Raw genomic sequence first — 19,716 nt, 5'->3', positions numbered from 1 at the left:
CTCGCCCTTTTATTCATAATCAAAGTTTAGTTTTTAGAAAATATTTTGAACAAATACAATGTTTTTAGGTTCAAATGTATTAACCCATTCTATTCACCCATTCGGAATGTAGCTCACTGTCTTTGATGGGTAAAATAAGTGTCACATCACCATTGTAGCTTCTTCTAAGTCAGATGGCAGGCCAAAACGTAATGAGCCAAGACCGTTGCCTTGAGGGGCACCAGACTGTACATCTAACTCCACAACCATGTGATGGTAGCTCATGCAACACCAGAACCATAAGGGAGTTTTCTGATCATATTATAAGGCATTTCTTTTTGTCAATCATCTATTACAGTATATGGGTTAGTGGATTGTGCCTTTCTCTATATAAATAAAAGTCCAGAATGTTTGATCATTTCCCATAAATATTGTCTTTTTGGCGATCATTACTGATGCCCAACAAATCTTTCTCTACCTTTCCCACACTAATTTACACTAATTCAAAAATAGCAGTTTTGTAGCAGCAATTGTTTTTCCCAATCGTTATGTTATACCAAGATATGATGGTTCCACATATATTGTAATTTAAAGAGTAAATAAATATACATGACCCACTTCAACTTCATTGAATGATCGATATTAACTTGTTTTTTCTGTCCATTATCATTTGTGATACTCTTTTACCATCTGCTCTATTTAATTTTTTTTGGAAATGAGTTAATTTAAGTTGTTGTTATGCAATTTATGAACTAATTTGAGCTGCCTGTAAGGCTGTAAGGCAGCTCAATGCCGCCTTTGCGAATAATATCTTTGAACCGTAGCTTTTTAATTTCCTCATTGATCCACGGACTTAACATCAGGTGGTTAACAGACACGGTTTACGTTAATGCTCTTTGTATGACATGTACTGTAAGGACACAGAACCTCACGTGAACTCCCTGGACCAGATTGGTTTAGATCACCTCCGAAGGAGAGGGAGCCATTCATCTCTCTGATGTTGAGCATTTGCCTAGACAATGAGACTTACTCTCCCATCCGAATGTGTGTGTGTGTGTGTGTGTGTGTGTGTGTGTGTGTGTGTGTGTGTGTGTGTGTGTGTGTGTGTCAGTAGGAGGGCGTTCACTGTTGCTTTTGGGTGTGAGCTCTGATCAGGGAGTTGTTTGGACAGCTTTTGTGTGTGTGTGTGTGTTTCATGAGCATTTTTTTTTATGTTCCGTCCGCTAGATGAGAAAAGCGTTGACAAGACCTGTAATGACTTTGTAACATATGGCCTAATTCTCCATGTGTATTGTAGCAGATATGTGATTATACAACAGACACACACACACTTGCATCCAAACCAAAGCATTTAAAAAAAAAAAAAAGATTTCCTTTCCTCTCAGCCTTTTGGATCCAAACTATTTCGAAGGAGTCAAATTGCGCTCATTTTATCTGACATTTTTACCAGGAGCAAAAGAGCTAGGCTGAACAGTCTGTACTGTGATGAACATGTCAAATGTTTAATGCAGTGACAGTCTCTCACTCTCTTTCACCCTTTCTCGCTCTCACTCTCCCTGTTTCTCGGTCTCTCATGCTGCTTTACACTTATATACTCACACACATTCACCAACACGTGCAGACGTGTAGCCAAGTGGAGTATGTTGTGTGTGCTGTATTTTACTGTAGAATCTGGGTACAAGCCCAGTAATGTGGCCATAAATAAAAGCCCTGGGTCTTTCCCTTACTCTGAGCTCATAAATAAAAGTCCCTGCTTCTTCCTCTGTTCCAAGCAGCACTGTTCCTTTAAGGGCCAGGACTTTGAGCAAGGCAGACCGCTGTTCAGTTTCAAGTTCAAACAGCCCATTACTCCTCAGTCTCCGAGTCACCCACATCCCATACAACCAAAAATGCAAGTCATCCCCCGTTTTAGGGTTAAGCAACGGTCGGCCCTTGGCCTCGTAGCGTTGTTCAGGGGTTGGATCATTGTTGGTCCTCAGACTCCTTCTCTCTCCTGCTTTCAACCCCTGGGTGTGATTATAGCTGGACCCCAGCATGTCCCTCTGTGAGGAGTTCTGCTAGATTATATTTGGCCCTGGCCTTGGCTCTCCTGTCTGCTCCGGGGAGTTATGGTTGTCCAATCAGGATGAGTATTGTTTGGGTATACTGCCAGGCATTCTTGTTGCTCACTATAGGTCTTTTCACAGTCTGGATATTTAAGGACCATTGTAAATTTTTCAGTTATGCTTTAGTGTTGGGAAGGTAACCTGCTTCTCTTTAGTGTACAAACGGTATGTCAATTTTTGCTAGTTGGTGCCACACAGGGAACACACAAGTTGGTTTGAGAAGACCACATTACCCAGAAAACAGTTTCTACTGTCTTTAGGTCTGTACATTTTACGCCGCACCGGATGCTTTCTGGGAATAAGAGTCTTTTGTCGTCTTGTTAATGCTGCCTGTGTAAACGTTCTTGATGGGAACCCAGCACAAAAGAGAAGCAGGTTACTGCCTGGCTGTCTTGCATCAATAACAATATTGCTGTATTGATTATTTTACATCTGTGCTTGACATGACTACTTGCTTTTTATATATTTTTTTAATTTATTCTGGAATTTTCCTCCCTGTTTTTCATCCTGCCTGTCTCCATCTCTTCTAGTGATGCGTTTGGTCCCCCTAAACAAAACACTGGCCGTATAGTCTGACGGGAAATACTCCCACATCTGTTCCTGGATCTAAACATCAACATGGAGAAGTAGGCTTTATGGGAGTTAATGTGTACCCCTGTCCTCTTGGCCCCAGCCACAGGGTCACCCTGTCCCACCCCCCCCCCCCCGCTTCTACCTCCAGGCGGCCCTCCTCAACCGCCCCACCCTCCTCCTGTGTCTGTGTGGATAACATCTGTGAGCCCTAACCCTGCTTCACTTTGCCAGCTCAGCAAATAATCAGAGACATGCTTTAATTCACTTATATTAGGGCACACACACACACACTCTGTCCGTCACGCACAGAAGAGACTTTTAGAGAAACTTCAACCAATATATGATGGTTTCTCAGGTCCTCTGCTCTGTTCTTCATTCCTCTCTGCCTGTGGATACTCGCTCTCTCAGATAATATTATGGTCCGTGGTATCACTCAACAGTGTGTGTGTGATCATTATTAAAGACATTGTTATGCTTGGGAATAGGTTGTGTATTTACTCGGTTCCCATACAATGCAGGATATGACTTTTGCTGTGTGTTTCCAGGCTTGTGTGTTCATAGCCTGGGTGTTAGCCTGTTAACCATCAAGGTCATCCATTAGTTAAGCTGACTGAACCCTAATAGGCTGCCTTCCAAGCTTGCCTGTGTGAACCTCACGGTACTGGAGATGGGCTAGTGAATTGGCGGACATTGAATTGAATGTCCTGACGTCTGAACGGTGTGGTTGTCCCCTCTCAGGCCGTGTGACCGCAGAGCAGCTGAGCTCCTATGTGCAACTGTTCAGGAGTAACTGGGAGGCACTGGAGCGTCACTGTGAGGTTCTTCAGCTGGCCCTGGCCACCGCCCAAACCCTGCGCCACCCCACCCTGCCCCGATGGGACACCTGCCTGGCCCTGGAGAGGCTCCTGCTGCAGGTACGCTACAGAAACAGAACAGACAGGACAGGACACCGACACACAACCTGCCACCCTCTCCTGACTAGCTTGGATGTCAGCCTGACCTCCAAGGGGCTGCAGCCATAGGTATCATTGGTAGAGGGCTAACCCAATTAACACACACACGATCAGTCAGGCCTTCCAGAGACTCCTGCTGCATCCTTTATCTCACACGCGCGCACACACACACCATACTGTACCACAGACAGACTTTTTGTCTCTGTCTGTTGAGGTATTATGGAGGGGTTTCATTTGAGGTATTTCAGGTGAGTATTCAGGGGTTCAGTTTGTTGAGATGTTTCAGATGAGTATGGAGGGGTTCCATTTGAGGTTTTTCAGGTGAGTTTTGGCGAGATTACGTAATTTTTGGATTATGTGTCCGTCAGATGACTTCAGCCTTGGATTATGTGTCCATCAAAGAAAGAAAAACACACCGTGACTCCCTCTGCTGTGGGTTATAAACATTGGCAGTTGTGTTGGGGGGAAGAAAAACATGCAGATCCTGTAAATCTCTGGAAAAAGTCTATTTTCCAATCCACATGTTTAGAGTTTTTGGGGCAAACGGGAGGAGAGGAAGCTGTTTACGGTGACGGACTGCTGTGTACAGACAGACAGACAGACATAGTATGAATCCGACCTGTAACCTATAGCAGTGACCTGGTGAGAGTTTCGATACCTTCTCATCCAGAGAAGACATTCGAAGCCATAAGGCACCCTGTTTTGGAGTAATCTAATCTACTTGTCTCTTTCCTTCTCTTTCTCTGCTGTTTTCATAGTCTCTTTATGTTTCTGAAGCTGTAAAGCTAGCAGCAGGAGAACACAGTACTTAGGAACTTATTAAAAGTAAATCATGGAAAGACAAAACAGGCCTGAGCCAGATAACTTCCCATGCCAAAGTGGGGTTTGAAAACAACCTTGTAAACGTTGATTCCCAGCTTGGCCCCTGTTTATTAAAAAAGGACAGAGATGCTCGGTCTTATTTAGCAGTAGTACCCGTCTTCCTCTTTGATCCACATCAGTCCATATTGCCCCTTGCCCGTCCCGCACTCTGAACTCCAGAGGTTCTCCTCAGTCCAGTCTGTTCGCAGAGCTTCAGTAGTCAAGAGGCTTTTATAGAAGAGTCTAAAAAAAACATGTTTCTCAGGTGAAAATTTGTACCAGGTGCGCCCGGTGATAACCATCTTATCCCAATGGTGTTTTGCTTTCTGTTTTTAGCCTCAGTATGAGTGCTTGTGAATGTTTGGTACCCCATTCAACACAAATTCTTGGGAAATCAGATCTCACAATCAAGGCTTGCAGCATGACTCCTAAGTGGATGTTTGCAATCCAGACTGACCCGGAATGAGAGCCCCCGTTTTATTGAGGTATTAAGTGAAATGAGTTTCTGTGTGCTCCCCTCCCCGCTCTGTTGATTTAATTTACCCAAGAGGTTTGGCTCCTGGCTACAGGGTGGACATAGAGCAGGGTAATTACACTGGAACCTGAATGGCTGGATGAAATGGCTCTTTTCTCCGGCCGGCGTGGCTGTTGGCTGTCTTTGCCCTGTCTGTCTGTGTGTGTGAGCGAACTGTGGGCAGATCTGGGCACAGGGCCAGACTCAGCCCGTCTTTAAGGTTGTAATGTAAGTGAAGCTGTGGGAACTTGTGATAACCGTGTGAATGGTGGTCCTGTGAGGTCAAGTCTTACCAAGAACTGTAAATTCTGACCTTCCATTCAATCATTGGTGTCAGGTCAGAGGTAGTGGTCAGATGTTTGTAGTTATACAGTTAGGTGCGGAAATAATTGGAAATAGGTGTGGAAATATTTAGTCTGATTGCCGAAGTATATTCAAGTTGTTGTTAAATAATGGATATGGGCTTAAAGTGCAGTCTCTCAGCTTTAATTTGAGCGTATTCATATTAAAATTTGAGGAAAGGGTTTAGGAATTACAGCTCTTTAATATGAAGCCCCCTCTTTTTCAAGGGACCAAAAGCAATTGGACAATTGACTCAAAAGCTGTTTCATGGACAGGTATGGGCTATTCCTTTATTTCTTCATCAGTTATGCTGGTAAAAGGTCTGGAGTTGATTCCAGATGTGGCATTCGCATTTGGAAGCTGTTGCTGTGAACCCACAACATGCTGTAGAAGGAGCTCTCAATGAAAGGGAGGCCATCCTTAGTCTGCAAAAATCAGAGAGATAGCAGGAACATTAGGAGTGGCCAAATCAATAGTTTGGTACATTCTGAAAAAAATAACACACTGGTGAGCTCTGCAACACAAATAGGCCTGGACATCCATAGAAGACAACAGTGGTGGATGATCGTAGGATCCTTTCCATGGTGAAGAAAAACCCTTTCACAACATCCAGCCAAGTGAAGAACACTCTCCAGGAGGTAGGCATATCATTATCCAAGTCCACTATAAAGAGAAGACTTCACAAGAGCAAATACAGAGGGTTCGCCACAAGGAATAAACCATTCATAAGCCTCAAGAATAGAAAGGTCAGATTAGACTTTGCCAAAAACCTCTAAAAAAGCTAGCCCAGTTCTGAAACCGCGTTCTTTGGACCGATGAAACTAAGATCAACCTGTACCAGAATGATGGGAAGAAAAAAGTTTGGAGAAGGCTTGGAACGGCTCATGATCCGAAGCATACCACATCATCTGTAAAACACAGTGGAGGCAGTGGGATGGACTGGGCATGCATGGCTTCCAATGGCACTGGGTCACTAGTATTTATTGATGATGTGACAGAAGCAGCCGGATTAATTCTGTGTATAGGGATCTATTGTCTACTCAGATTCAGCCAAATTCAGTGAAGTTGATTGGACAACACTTCACTTAACAGATGGACAATACTGCAAAAGCAATCCAGGAGTTTTTTAAGGTAAAGACATAGGAAAATTTAGCAATGGCCGAGTCAATCACCTGATGAAGCATGCATTTCACTGGCTGAAGACAAAACTTAAGGCTGAAAGACCCACAAACAAACAACAACTGAAGACAGCTGCAGTAGAGGCCAGGTCAGGGCCAGTTATAGTGATGTTGTTGTAGTCTGGGTTGGTTGTAATGATGTTGTTGTGGTCAGGGTTTGTTATAGAGATTTTCATGTGGTCAGGGGTGGTTGTAGTGATTGTTGTTGTGGTCAGGAGTGGTTGTAGTGATGTTGTTGTGGTCAGGGGTTTTTGTGGTGATCATGTGGTCAGGGGTGGTTGTGGTGATGTTCATGTGGTCAGGAGTGTTTGTGGTGATGTTCATGTGGTCAGGGGTGGTTGTAGTGATGTTGTTGTGGTCAGGGGTGGTTATGGTGATGTGGTCAGGGGCGGTTTTGGTGATGTTAATGTGGTCAGGGGTGGTTGTGGTGATGTTGTTGTGGTTGTGGTGATGTTCATGTGGTCAGGGGTGGTTGTAGTGATGTGGTCAGGGGTGTTATAGTGATGTTCATGGAGTCAGGGGTGGTTGTAGTGATGTTCATGGGGTCATGGGTGGTTGTGGTGATGTTGATGTGGTCAGGGCTGGTTGTGGGGATGTTCATGTGGTCAGGGGTGGTTGTGGGGAGGTTGTAGTGATGTTGTTGTGGTCGTGTGGTTATGGTGATGTGGTCAGGGGTGGTGATGGTGATGTGGTCAGGGGTGTTATAGTGATGTTCATGGGGTCAGGGGTAGTTGTGGTGATGTTAATGTGGTCAGGAGTGGTTATGGTGATGTTCATGTGGTCAGGGGTGATTGTAGTGATGTGGTTGTGGTTATGGTGATGTGGTCAGGGGTGGTTATGGTGATGTGGTCAGGGGTGGTTATGGTGATGTTAATGGGGTCAGGGGGGGTTGTGGTGATGTTAATGTGGTCAGGGGTGGTTATGGTGATGTTCATGTGGTCAGGGGTGGTTATGGTGATGTTCATGTGGTCAGGGGTGGTTATGGTGATGTGGTCAGGGGTGTTATAGTGATGTTCATGTGGTCAGGGGTGGTTGTAGTGATGTTGTTGTGGTCAGGTGGTTATGTTGATGTGGTTGGGGGTGGTTGTGGTGATGTTGTTGTGGTCAGGGGTGGTTATGGTGATGTGGTCAGGGGTGGTTGTGGTGATGTTCATGTGGTCAGGGGTGGTTATGGTGATGTTGTTGTGGTCAGGGGTGGTTATGGTGATGTTATTCTGGTCAGGGGTGGTTATGGAGATGTTGTTGTGGTCAGGGGTGGTTATGGTGATGTGGTCAGGGGTGGTTATGGTGATGTGGTCAGGGGTGGTTATGGAGATGTGGTCAGGGGTGGTTATGGTGATGTTCATGTGGTCAGGGGTGGTTGTGGTGATGTTGTTGTGGTCAGGGGTGGTTATGTTGATGTGGTCAGGGGTGGTTATGTTGATGTGGTCAGGGGTGGTTATGTTGATGTGGTCGGGGTGGTTATGTTGATGTGGTCAGGGGTGGTTGTGGTGATGTGGTCAGGGGTGGTTATGGTGATGTTCATGTGGTCAGGGGTGGTTATGGTGATGTTGTTGTGGTCAGGGGTGGTTATGGTGATGTTGTTCTGATCAGGGCTGGTTATGGAGATGTTGTTCTGGTCAGGGGTGGTTATGGAGATGTTTATGTGGTCAGGGGTGGTTGTGGTGATGTTCATGTGGTCAGGGGTGGTTGTGGTGATGTTCATGTGGTCAGGGTTGGTTGTAGTGATGTTCATGTGGTCAGGGGTGGTTTTGGTGATGTTGTTGTGGTCAGGGGTGGTTGTAGTGATGTTCATCTGGTCAGGAGTGGTTGTGGTGATGTTCATGTGGTCAGGGGTGGTTGTAGTGATGTTCATGTGGTCAGGGGTGGTTGTAGTGATGTTCATGTGGTCAGGGGTGGCTGTAGTGATAACTGTGGTTCTGTTGGCTGACATGATGGTCATGTTGTGATACATTTAGTGGCCAGTGATCTACCTAGATGTGGTCAGTCTGATAGGTGGTTTTAGTTTAAGCTGTTTACAGAGTTATGAAGGGACCAGTTCAGATGCAGTTTTTTTCCTCTGAGAAGGGCTTTACCACGGCGTTGGGGGTGTGGTACCATTTCCTCACCCACAGTCCTGGCATTGGACCCGGCTTACCAAGTCTGCCCCTTGAATCGGACCCCCAGCTGTGTGGAGCTCAGGTCTGAATGGCACAGATTGAGCAGGTTTGGGTCGTACCCAGCCCACAATAAAAAAGCCTGTGTGCAGCCTTGGATTAGCGCTGGACAGCGTTAGGGGTGAGGGGCTGCATAGAGGGCCAACACAACACCTCTTTCACCTTTTCCCAGAACATCACACTGGCTACCTGTACACCACCAGCCCAGACAGAGCCGCTCCCAGACCGAGGCCACTGGCAGGGCCGGTTAGTGAGGGACACAGTGTCTCGGGGGGGGGGGGGGGGGGGGGGGGGGGGGGGGGGGGGGGGGGGGTAGTAGGGTGTGGAATGGTGAATGAACAGGCAGTAGTATTCCTACTCTTTTAATGATATGAACGGGATGGCTTCAGTTAGTCTGTCAGTGTGCCTGTTGTTCATTAAGAGGAACATCTGTAGTCAGTAGTATGTTTGCAATGGAAGAGCGGTAGAGCAGAACAGAGCGGCCTCCTCGCCCAGGCCCGTTGCTCTATCTGCTGGGATTAGCCCCGCCCGTCTCTCATGACATCCTAGTTCCCCGATATTACTGATCAGGAGCCAGGGTCTGCTACTAAAACAGCCTGCCTACATGTCCCTAATTGTCAGTGGGTTGCCATTTTGGCCTGGTTTTTTACTCTTTTTACTGGGTTTGCATTAGTGTGTTTCTTCTGTTGTACGAATGTGCCACGAAATGTGTAATGTCTGCCTGTCAGACCGTCTGCCTGTGTGTCTGGCTGTCGATGTGTTGTTTCTAGACAGGTTATCTGGACAACCCTTGTCTGTCTAAGCTCTGAGGTATTGTGCAGGTCGCTGACCCGTCAGACTGGAGCCCAGTGACCCGCTCTCCTCATCTGCCTCCTGTTACTCCTGTCTCTGACCCTGTGAACCCTGACCACTGACCTCTCCTGTGCAGGATCAAACCCCCCTGTGAAAGTTCCCGCCGAGTGTCAGAAGGCTGGCGAGAAACATTTCGGCAACAACAGTCCATTTTATTTATCCCCCTGAAGCCCTTCTGCGTAGCCCTACCGACGCAGATCAATCAGAATGTTCATGACCGGGACGATACGCGGTCCAGTCTGGTTCGGTCCAGTCTGGTTCGGTCCAGTCTGGTTCGGTCCAGTCTGGTTCAGTCCAACCTGCTTCACCTCAACGTGTCCACATTAGCCTGACTTCGGTGGGGTCACCCCTGTAGCGCTCCTCCCATCTGACGTCTGCATGCCAGAGACCGGGGCTTTACGTCTAGAAATGTCTTTACCCCCTGGGGTGTGGAGATGTTCCCTGATGCAGACCTCGATTGCCTTTCTGACCCGTCTCTGTCTGACTCTGCTGGCCCCCAGGGACCTCATAGTGTCACGGAGACTCTCGCAAAGGAGTGTGAATGACTTTGTGATACGCTGTCCGGAGACAGCAGCACCGCTGACCCTCACGCTCCCCGCCGCTTTACAGCCTAGTATCTGACCCGTCCATCCACCCCACCTATCCTCCCCCCACCCCCTCAGCCCCGGGGGGAAGACATGGGGCTCCTTCACGGGGAGCCGCAGGGGGCTGGGGGTCCCGCGATCTCCCCGGAACTGTGACAGGGACTCTGTCTCCCCCGTCACCTGCCCCCACCCTCACCGTCTCACGCCCTCTCCTGTCTTACGTTCCTTCCCTGCTGTCTCCTCCTCCTCGTCTCATCCGTTGTCCAGCGTGTCACATTCTGCCTCTATCAGTGTCAAGCTGATCTACAAACACGACGCGCACGCACACACACACACACACACACACACACACACAACATTGACACATTTCAACGGCATCCCAGTTTGAGTCAAACCTAACCTTTCCACTGACCTCGGAGGGGGGTGGTGGGGTGATAGTGTGGTTTATCAGTTATTTACTGTGTCTTCCTTCCTGTGTTTAGTCGGGGGGATTACAGAGGGCCAGCCGGCTGGAGGGAGGGCAGAGTCCTGATGCTGTTAACTCCCTGTCCGGTTCAGGAAACCCAGGACTATCTCCCTCCCCCCCCCACCCCGAGGCAGTAAGGCAAGGCCTGGGACGGCTGTGTTTACATACAAGCGGACTGACTGCACCCACCAACACATGGCCGCCCCCAGACCCGGACTAATGTACTATCTGTTTAATAACCAGAGAGCCTTGTTTAGAAAAGGACCTTTTTAACTGGCCGATGGGCCGTTTGGTCACAAGTCAAAGCTAACCCCTGTCAACATGACCTCTGCTCCAAGGAGAATAGGCACACAACTGCCTGCAACAGTTTGATTTACTTACTCTAAATCGTTCTTGTTCGCCCCGCTATCCTAAATCGACGTGTTAGCCTGCTGTGGTAAATTGATTAGTTCTCCTGCTAACCCTGTGGTGGCCATAATAAGGCCTTCTCTTTTTCCTTTGCAAGATAGAGTTGGCTGTGTACTTTGCATGACGAAGTGTAGAAATGCTCCCTTATTCATTTCTATTGTTGACCACTCCACCGCGTTTCCACTCTGCCATTCCACGTCTGAATAAAAAGTGCAATGTGATAATGTTATGAAGCTATGCCCTTTCTATTTTATTAAGTCCTAAACGTGTTCATGGTGAACTAAAGCGCACGCTGTGAGGGAAAATGAAATCTATGTAATTTATATGTATACATCTTAAATCGTCATACATTTCTGTAATTATTATTTTGGCCTGATTTTGTAAGGCTTTATTCCACTGTAAGTTACTGCTGTGGGGCTAAGAAAATGTTTGTGCAGAAATGTATTAATGTATTAGTTGCATTTATCGTTCAGTCCAAATTATATTCAATCTCCATTTTGTAAAAAAATCACTTGATGATATTCATGAATGGGACATTATGGAAATGCATGTGCATTTTGCTTTAGCAGGTCTAACTTTTATTAGTGTTTCATGTCAGATTTTCCTCAAAGCCATATTCATCAAATGTGATCAGGGTCATTGGGCCGGTAAACAAAATGTCACTGGTTCTGATCCCTGAGGTGACGGTGAGAAACCCGTTAACGCAAAACGGATCCCTAGTCGCGGCTGTGGATATCGTCTTCTTTTCAGACTTACCTGGTAAAATAACTGACCCATTTACAGGTACTGCATTTCTTATTTGCTATCATTTTTTATTTGCTCATGTCAAGGTTTAATCAGTGGGAAGTCCTTCAAATCCACACCAAAGACCACTGAACTGAGAGCCTATGACAAAAGTCTCTGTGTGAGTCTGACATCTATTAAAGTGCCCTGGCTCTCCTCCCCAAATCTCTCTGTCCATCTTTCAGTGGCGGAGGTATTTCTCCATGTTGGCACGAGTCCATGTGTTGTTACAGCCGCGTTTGCCACGTCAGTACTCCTCATCTGCGGCACATTTCTGAGCTCGTCTCTATTGTTCACTGTGGCTGTTTGGCTGAGAAATCCCAGCCATTGATGTCAGGAGTTTTAATGTGGCTGGGGTTTATTTCAGTGTGGATTTGTGTGTTGTTTTGTGTAACATGCTGATGTAGATCTAATGCCTTTCCCAGCCATGGGAGAGCAGCAGCTTTTGGTGGCTCAGCAGGCTCTCTCTTTAGACCAACATTTCTCAACATGGAGAGAGATTCGTACTTTGGACGCCGAACAAACTCAAAGCCAACAGCCTCTTAGCGCAATATATCAAACATCCCTCACAATGCAATTCATGGATAGCAGTGTGCCATAGGACTGAATTAAGTGTGATTGGAGAGATGTTCATGGTGACCTCCCCCATACTTCTGCTCTTGGCTCCCTCCTGTGTGTCTGTTTGGGGGTTAGACTCTGCACTAGAGCTGTCTAGTAGACAACATGGCCTCTCCTTTCCACATCTCTCCTGGTGAATTAGGTCAGTCAGGTCTGCCTTCTGGTCTCCCTGGCGTCTTGCTCTTTGGAGTGCGTTCTGCTCCAGCCAGACACCACAGACTGGGGAACTCCTCCCTACAATACACTGCATTCACTCCTTCACTCTAATGAGGAAGGTTCTGGAAAGAGACGGGCTGTTGAGAAGGAGACACTGACCCAGTGTCCCAGTCAGACCCAGTAGTAACAGCCTGCCCATGCGGGCCGGAGACATGAAGCTAGACCCCCCTCCTCCTCCTCAGATGGGCCCTCCTGCTACCTCCGTGTCTGATCCACCTTTCAGTCACTGTCGGTTAGGGTTAGCTTGACCTATCAGTGTCTAGTCAGCATTGATCTGACAACCTACAGCACAGCCCCCGTGTTCAGGATGTTCAACCGGCGATGTTCCTGCATTACTAGGTGTTGACATCACACCAAAACCTCTATGTTAGGGCCACACACACAGGGCATATTTAAATAATGCTATGGATGTCTGGAGTTTGACACAACGTTCAGTCCCACTTCTGTGATCAGTAACTGCTTATGCAGGTTAAGGATAGGACGAAGTGTTAAGGGCTCTGGTTTAGGTTGCTCTATCCAAATGGTGTTCCCCAACCATCAAACATCTGCCAGCTCTCTGAAGACAATGGTCCTTGTACTGTAGGTTTGTATCAGTGCCTGCTCTTTGCTACGTCCCATGACATCAAACACAGGCCCTCTGTTCAGCTCTCCCAACTCCACCTCAGTACAGATTAGATATCAAGTCATTCATCACTACCTGCTGAGCATGGGCTGACAGAGGTCGTGTGTGTGTGTGTGTGTGTGTGTGTGTGTGTGTGTGTGTGTGTGTGTGTGTGTGTGTGTGTGTGTCTGTGTGTCTGTGTGTCTGTGTGTCTGTGTGTCTGTGTCTGTGTCTGTGTCTGTGTGTGTGTGTGTGTGTGTGTGTGTGTGTGTGTGTGTGTGTGTGTGTGTGTGTGTGTGTGTGTGTGTGTCTGTGTGTCTGTGTGTGTGTGTGTGTGTGTGTGTGTGTGTTGGAGTCGATTTATGTTTTTATGGTAATTGAACATCCCAGCGTAAAGGGCTGATTGAAGTTCGTGGGTCAGATCGTCATCAGCTGTGGCGGATGATTGTCCTGTAGAGAGTTGACTCCAGCAGACCCCTGCAGGACAGATGCAGGCCTGACTGACTGGAGGTGGAGTGTAACGATGAATGACCGATCTGTGTGTGAAGGAAGGTTTTTGGCCACAGACTGCGAGTCACTGGTTGGGACAGGGATGACCAGGGGACTCTTCCCCTCCGGTCAGTGGAGAACATGGCCGGAGGGGGGGACAATAGCATCTCTCTTTAACACCCTGTAATTATACGCAGCTGAGTTCCGCCCTCACCCCGCTCCCCCATCCCCAATCCTCCCTCACCCCTCTCCCCCAGCCCCAGTGTTTTCTCATGCACACCCTCAGACCTCTCTCTCTTGCCCCAGGGATGCTGCCCACTCACCCGGGTGGAACCGGACTCCCTGGGCCGCTACGGTGACCGCAGTCTCCATGGTTACTAAGCAGCGCAGGTCAAGCTGGGTCAACCAGAGACAGAAACCCGCCACCCTTGTCCTGTCATTGATTACCCACAATTCCCAGGTTGCTCTGTTACAAGGTCAAACGCAGGAAAGCCAACAGGATAGGTCCAGGTGATGTGGAGTATAATGGCTTTAGTTCTTCTGTGGGTTCACCCTGCCTGCCACACAGGTGAAACCCCACTGACAGTGTTTAGGAAACAACAAGATTCATGTCTGCCATAATCAAAGCCTACTCACATCTTCACATCTTTTCACTATTCACCCCTTCTCTGAGGATCCCTACCCTGTAATAAGCTCTGTACTGCCCGGTCTGATTGAATGGGATGCTGTACCATTCCTTTCTGCATGCAGGGTCTTAAGCTGTTTGGTTGGCACAACTGACACTGTTTGAGTTCAACGGCCGCAGTACACACAACTCCAGAACCCCAGTCCGATCCTACACTCTGTGTTTATATGTTCTGACAACGTCGGAATTATCTTGTTTAGATGTCTTTTTTCTTTACAGGGCTTTTCTTTCAGCTGAAGCTGGTCTTTGCATTTGTGAAGAAATATGTGGATGAAAAAAAATGCATGGCGCTTTTGCTTTTCTTTGAGATGGGGGAGGTTCACTTTTGTTGTTTTTGGAATCAACTGCTATGAGTTAGAAATGAAAGTCATCTGTGGAGAGTTTTCTGGGGACTGCCTGTCCCCCATTACCCCCAGTTAACTCCCCCACACTGTGATTGACAACTGGACTAGGAGAGGGGGGAGATGCCCCAGGCTTTGTCGGCTTGGGTCTGGAAATGCTTATATATCCTACTATCATTGCCTCCTATATCTCTCTGTATCCTTATGTTGTTTCTATAGGCTAAAATTTTTTCCCCATCTGCTCCTAACCACCATCTTGCTTTCCTTTCAGCCTTTCTTTCTAAAGATATTTTTTTGTTCGTGTTATGAGTTTCTGGACTTGGTGAAGGATAACATTTTTTCCTAAAAGAGCAGTAGGCTGTAGTTGAACCTATGCTGCAGCAGTACATGTGCATGGGTCACAGTGGCTTTGAACGCTGGACCAGGTTTTTTTCTTTCTTTTGTTTTTATTTTCTTTCTGTGGTTTCTTTCTTTCTGGCTGTATTTTTTTGTATTTGTCAGCATTGGTTATTATTCTTAAGGCATGGTGGCGCTATAACAAGCAGAATGCCAGGAAATGTCGAAACGCTCTCGCCCCTCACCCTGTGTGATGTTGAGTTGTAACATTTGGTACATAGGTCCACCTCCACACAAGGAACACATTTGCCTCCAGGACCCATAATGTCCGCCATGATGGATTTTCCACCATTTTATATTTTGTTAAAAACACCTAAATTCCTACTCCTCTGGGACAGAACGACCGATCTGCACGCAACTTGGCGTGGAAAATGTAGCTTTTTAAAAAAGAGTGCATATGAATGCTACACTGTTTCTTTTCTTCATTTTCCTTACTTTCTTTGTCCTTGAATGTTCTGTCGTTTTTCTTTTCTGTTTTCTTTGCACGACTAGTTGCACGTGTTGATTAATAGATATGAATACCCATATTGTATTCAGCCAGGATGTATCCGGTCCTGGAGTTTTATCTGTAATCACATAACAGAACCGCTCTCATTGAAAGAGGTCAATATGAACTCCAAACCCAGACCAGAGCTGCCTTCAGCAGTAAGACAGGGTTCTAACCATGGCAGTAATCTGACTGTTTTGGGCGTCTGAGAACAATGGTCTACGTTAATCGATAACACATGTAGAACACCAATCCCTAGATCGTATGACCCTTTTTTGATTATTAAGCATTATTTCTAGGTCCGAGAAATTATGCTTCAGGTTGTTGAAATGTAGCTTAGGTATGCCTGTAAAGGGGGTTCAGGACTCTGAGTGAGTTGTTCTATCATTCGCCATGATGACTTGCAGTTCAAACCCAAATGGTGCCATACTTTATACAAGTGGAAAAATACACTCAGAAACACATGTAGACAAAACCTCACTTATTTCTCCATGTTTCCCTCTTTGATCTCTGTCACCCTCAAATGCCCCGTCTCTCTGCGTCTCCTATTGTCCAATGGGACGCGGAGACATGTGGCTCTGTTTGTCCCAGTGTTGTTTTTCAGGAAAATGGCAAAAGGCATGAAAGTAACCCAAAACGAGCCCCAGCACCGAACCGCTGATTAGTGGGTTGGGTGTGTGGGGGGGGTCAGATCGGGGGGGCTTAGTGGGAATTGGGGGGGTTAGAGAGAGTGGGGTTGCTCATACGCCTGCCATATGCCCCCGCCCCCCCCCCCTCTCTCCCTCCTTTTCCTCTGTAGGGATTTGCTTAGGCCTCCCCCTCCTTTCATGTCTGATGTGTGATGGCTCTGTGTTAGGGGAGTTGAGTTAGAAACATCTCAGGCCGACTGAGATGTTTGCTCTGCCCCTGATCCTGGCAGTAGGGCATCTGTACGCAGCTGAAAGCCTTTGACGTGACCGTGGTTTATTGTAGGGTTGCGTGTTTGCGATCTGATCTGTGCGTCCATGGGTGGCCTCAAATGTGTTAGAAAAGTTAGCCTGTGTTGTTCTTATTCCAGTTGATTTGATTAGGGACAGATGCAGTAGGAACTGCGTGTTGAAATGTTCAAAGGTAAAATGCGTTGTTCCATAACACATTAGGCTGTAAATATTCAGTGTCACCGTCCCTAGCGAATGAATGTAGGCGAATTCCAAAGAAACACAAAAGAAAGTAAATCCATATATACATTATGTACGTGTGTATATATAAACAATCCATATTTTATTTACGTACATGTACTGTAGAGAATTGACTGGGACCTCACAATACCATGACAGCACTTAGGTGCCCACGCAATATATATCGCTATTCTCATGATTCAACATTTTGTTCATCTGCTGCCGAGAGATGAGAGCAATGAGGAAAAAATGGACAACAATGTTTTGATCTGTCATGGACATCTAGGTGTCTGAAACACATTGGTTTCCTATTTGGAACCAACAAGCGATCGTGGAAAAATACTGGAGTTTTGGTGCAGGCACAGAGAATGTGATCAATGCTGTACAAATACTGTAGAAATATGATAATAAGCTAACAAAGGAAAGGCCGCACACTTAGCGGTGTGCTCCAGCAGTCTAAGCTGCATCACGGGTTATCCAGCACACTTCTCTTTCTGCAGAAAAACACCCCACCTCAAAATCTTTCCCCTTTTACTCAATCAGAAATCAGCAATGAATCAGACTTTAGAAGAAAGAACATTGTCAGTTATTTTATAAACAGATCATCATACATCGTCATTGCCAGATGATCTTCCTTTGTGTGTTCTTGAATTTCCCAAACCTTTCTGATTCATTCCATACCACACTTCATTTAGATTAAAATATTATTACAAATCAGTATAAAACAACTTTAGCTGAATCAACACTGATAATTGAATAAATGACTTATGAAACATTTTGTTCTGTAGAGGTCATCTCATTATAACGTCAGTGGACATGCTCATTAGTTAGTGCATTATCCCAGTTAGCAACTCTTCGTTCACTCTCCGGCTTTGGTAGAAATATATTGGGAACATTATGCTTGTGTTTCCCAGCAGATCAACCAGGAATACGTATCTCCGATAGCCTCCAGTTAGCCCTGTTGCTAGATGGATGATGTTGTTGTTTGTAATTTGATCTGTTTGTGAACATCAGATCTCTGTGTCTGTTTCTGTTTATTATGGACCCAGTACACAGCGGTTAAGCCTTCAGCAGAATCATCCCTGTTACCAGTGAAAGGGAGCAGAGACCTCTCAGCTGTCTCCAAGGACGGGGGGAGCACTGTGGGCTGTTTAGGGCCCCGCGTCAGAGTGTTATTGGAGGCCGGACGAGGCCTTTACGACCTGTTTGCCGTCTGGTCAGGAAGAGAGCTGATCAGGGAGGGTGAGGACAAATGTTTTCAGTGCGGAGACACAGCAGAGGGGAGCAAGGGGGTGTAGTTGTAACATTGACATTTTATTTAAGACTAATGTCAGAAAACGCCCACCTGTCCTGTATCACAAACCTGTCCTGTATCACAAACCTGTCCTGTATCACAAACCTGTCCTGTATCACAAACCTGTCCTGTATCACAAACATGTTCTATCAAAAACTGTCATTTCGAGGTTTGACAGAAAACTAAACATAAATTCGGAGGCATTCAGAATCCACCATTTCAAAAACGACCTCCCCACAATGGGAAACCTGGGCAGTGTGTTCTTGCTGGGTCCGAATAGCTTCAGCGTCCAAGAGACACAGCGTTGGTGAGTTACAGAGGAGCATGCTTGATTAAGGAGCTGCTCTCACGGTGTGTTCAGTGGGTCACAGGGTGACACAGGGATTCTGGGAAAAATGTAGGTGATCCATTAGACCCTGGGGAGGGGGAGGGCAGGGGTATGCTGTTTGTTCTGGATAACTATAGTCCAATAAGTATTCACACACACACTCACATCTCCTCTATCCCGGGCCCCAGCCCAGAACCCCGCTCTAATCTCACATGTGGGTTTTCCTGTGGAGCCTTAGTCTGGGCTGATTTGATTAGAACACTGTTATTGCAGTTGTGAGTTATTGTAGCTAGGAGTGTCTTGTAGATATATCTTCTGATTATTTTTCATATCATTTCTGGAACAGGAAAAGGAATTCACATCTTTCTGGATGGAAGAGAGGGAGTTCTCAGTGTGGTCCTGAATAAAAGAGCAGAACCCCCCCCCCCCATGAAGAATATTACTAATTGATAGGAAGGATGAAGCAGAAAGAGAAAGGCAGGGAGAGACCGGTGGAAATAGGAAGGGGTGGGGTGAGACGGAGCGGTGGGGTGAGACAGAGCACTGGGGTGAGACAGACATAGAGACAGCAGGCAGTGAAAGACAGAGGGTAAAGTAGAAACTGCATGAGGAGAAGCGCACCCCTCTGGCTGGTCCCAGTGGTTTTCTGTTAAGCTGTGTTCTGGGAAAGTTTGTCCTGTAGACTGCAGGTCGTCTCTCTGGTTCAGTGGCTGTGGGTCTTGTAGTTATTTGTATTGTTCTGTTTCCCCGTGTGTCCAGACCGACTGTCAGCAGACCCAGTCTTGTTTGCGCGCGCACACACTCACACACACACAAAGCGCCATCCTCTGTTCATCCATCAGTCCGCTGCTCTGTCTAGGCCCTGACCACCCTGTAAACACAATCCCCCTGCCAGAACCCACTCTAATGGCAGAGGTGCGTGTCTGTCTGTCTGTGTGTGCGTGTCTGTCTGTCTGTCTGTGTGTGCGTGTCTGTCTGTCTGTCTGTGTGTGCGTGTCTGTCTGTCTGTCTGTGTGTGCGTGTCTGTCTGTCTGTCTGTGTGTGCGTGTCTGTCTGTCTGTCTGTGTGTGCGTGTCTGTCTGTCTGTGTGTGCGTGTTTGTCTGTCTGTCTGTGCGTGTCTGTCTGTGCATGTCTGTCTGTCTGTCTGTGCGTGCGTGTCTGTCTGTCTGTGTGTGCGTGTCTGTCTGTGTGTGCGTGTCTGTCTGTGTGTGCGTGTCTGTCTGTGTGTGCGTGTCTGTCTGTGCGTGTCTGTCTGTCTGTCTGTCTGTGTGCGTGTCTGTCTGTCTGTGTGCGTGTCTGTCTGTCTGTCTGTGTGCGTGTTTGTCGTCTGTGTGTGCGTGTTTGTCGTC

General features: G+C 46.9%; 1 protein-coding gene across 5 annotated transcripts in view; it reads left to right on the top strand.

Moving 5' to 3' along the window:
* scfd2 (sec1 family domain containing 2) overlaps positions 1-19,716 on the top strand; it is a 103,743-nt gene that overhangs the window by 21,208 nt on the left and 62,819 nt on the right. For all 5 annotated transcript variants that reach the window (XM_010872211.4, XM_010872209.4, XM_010872210.3 and 2 more), the window contains one exon: positions 3,396-3,571. In XM_010872211.4, coding sequence (XP_010870513.1) covers positions 3,396-3,571 — 176 coding nt within the window. The remainder of the gene's footprint in view (positions 1-3,395; positions 3,572-19,716) is intronic.

Source organism: Esox lucius, chromosome 8 (assembly GCF_011004845.1).
Source record: "Esox lucius isolate fEsoLuc1 chromosome 8, fEsoLuc1.pri, whole genome shotgun sequence".
NCBI lineage: Eukaryota > Metazoa > Chordata > Actinopteri > Esociformes > Esocidae > Esox > Esox lucius.
Note: the sequence above shows the minus strand (reverse complement) of the source record. Positions and strands in the feature narration are given on the sequence as shown.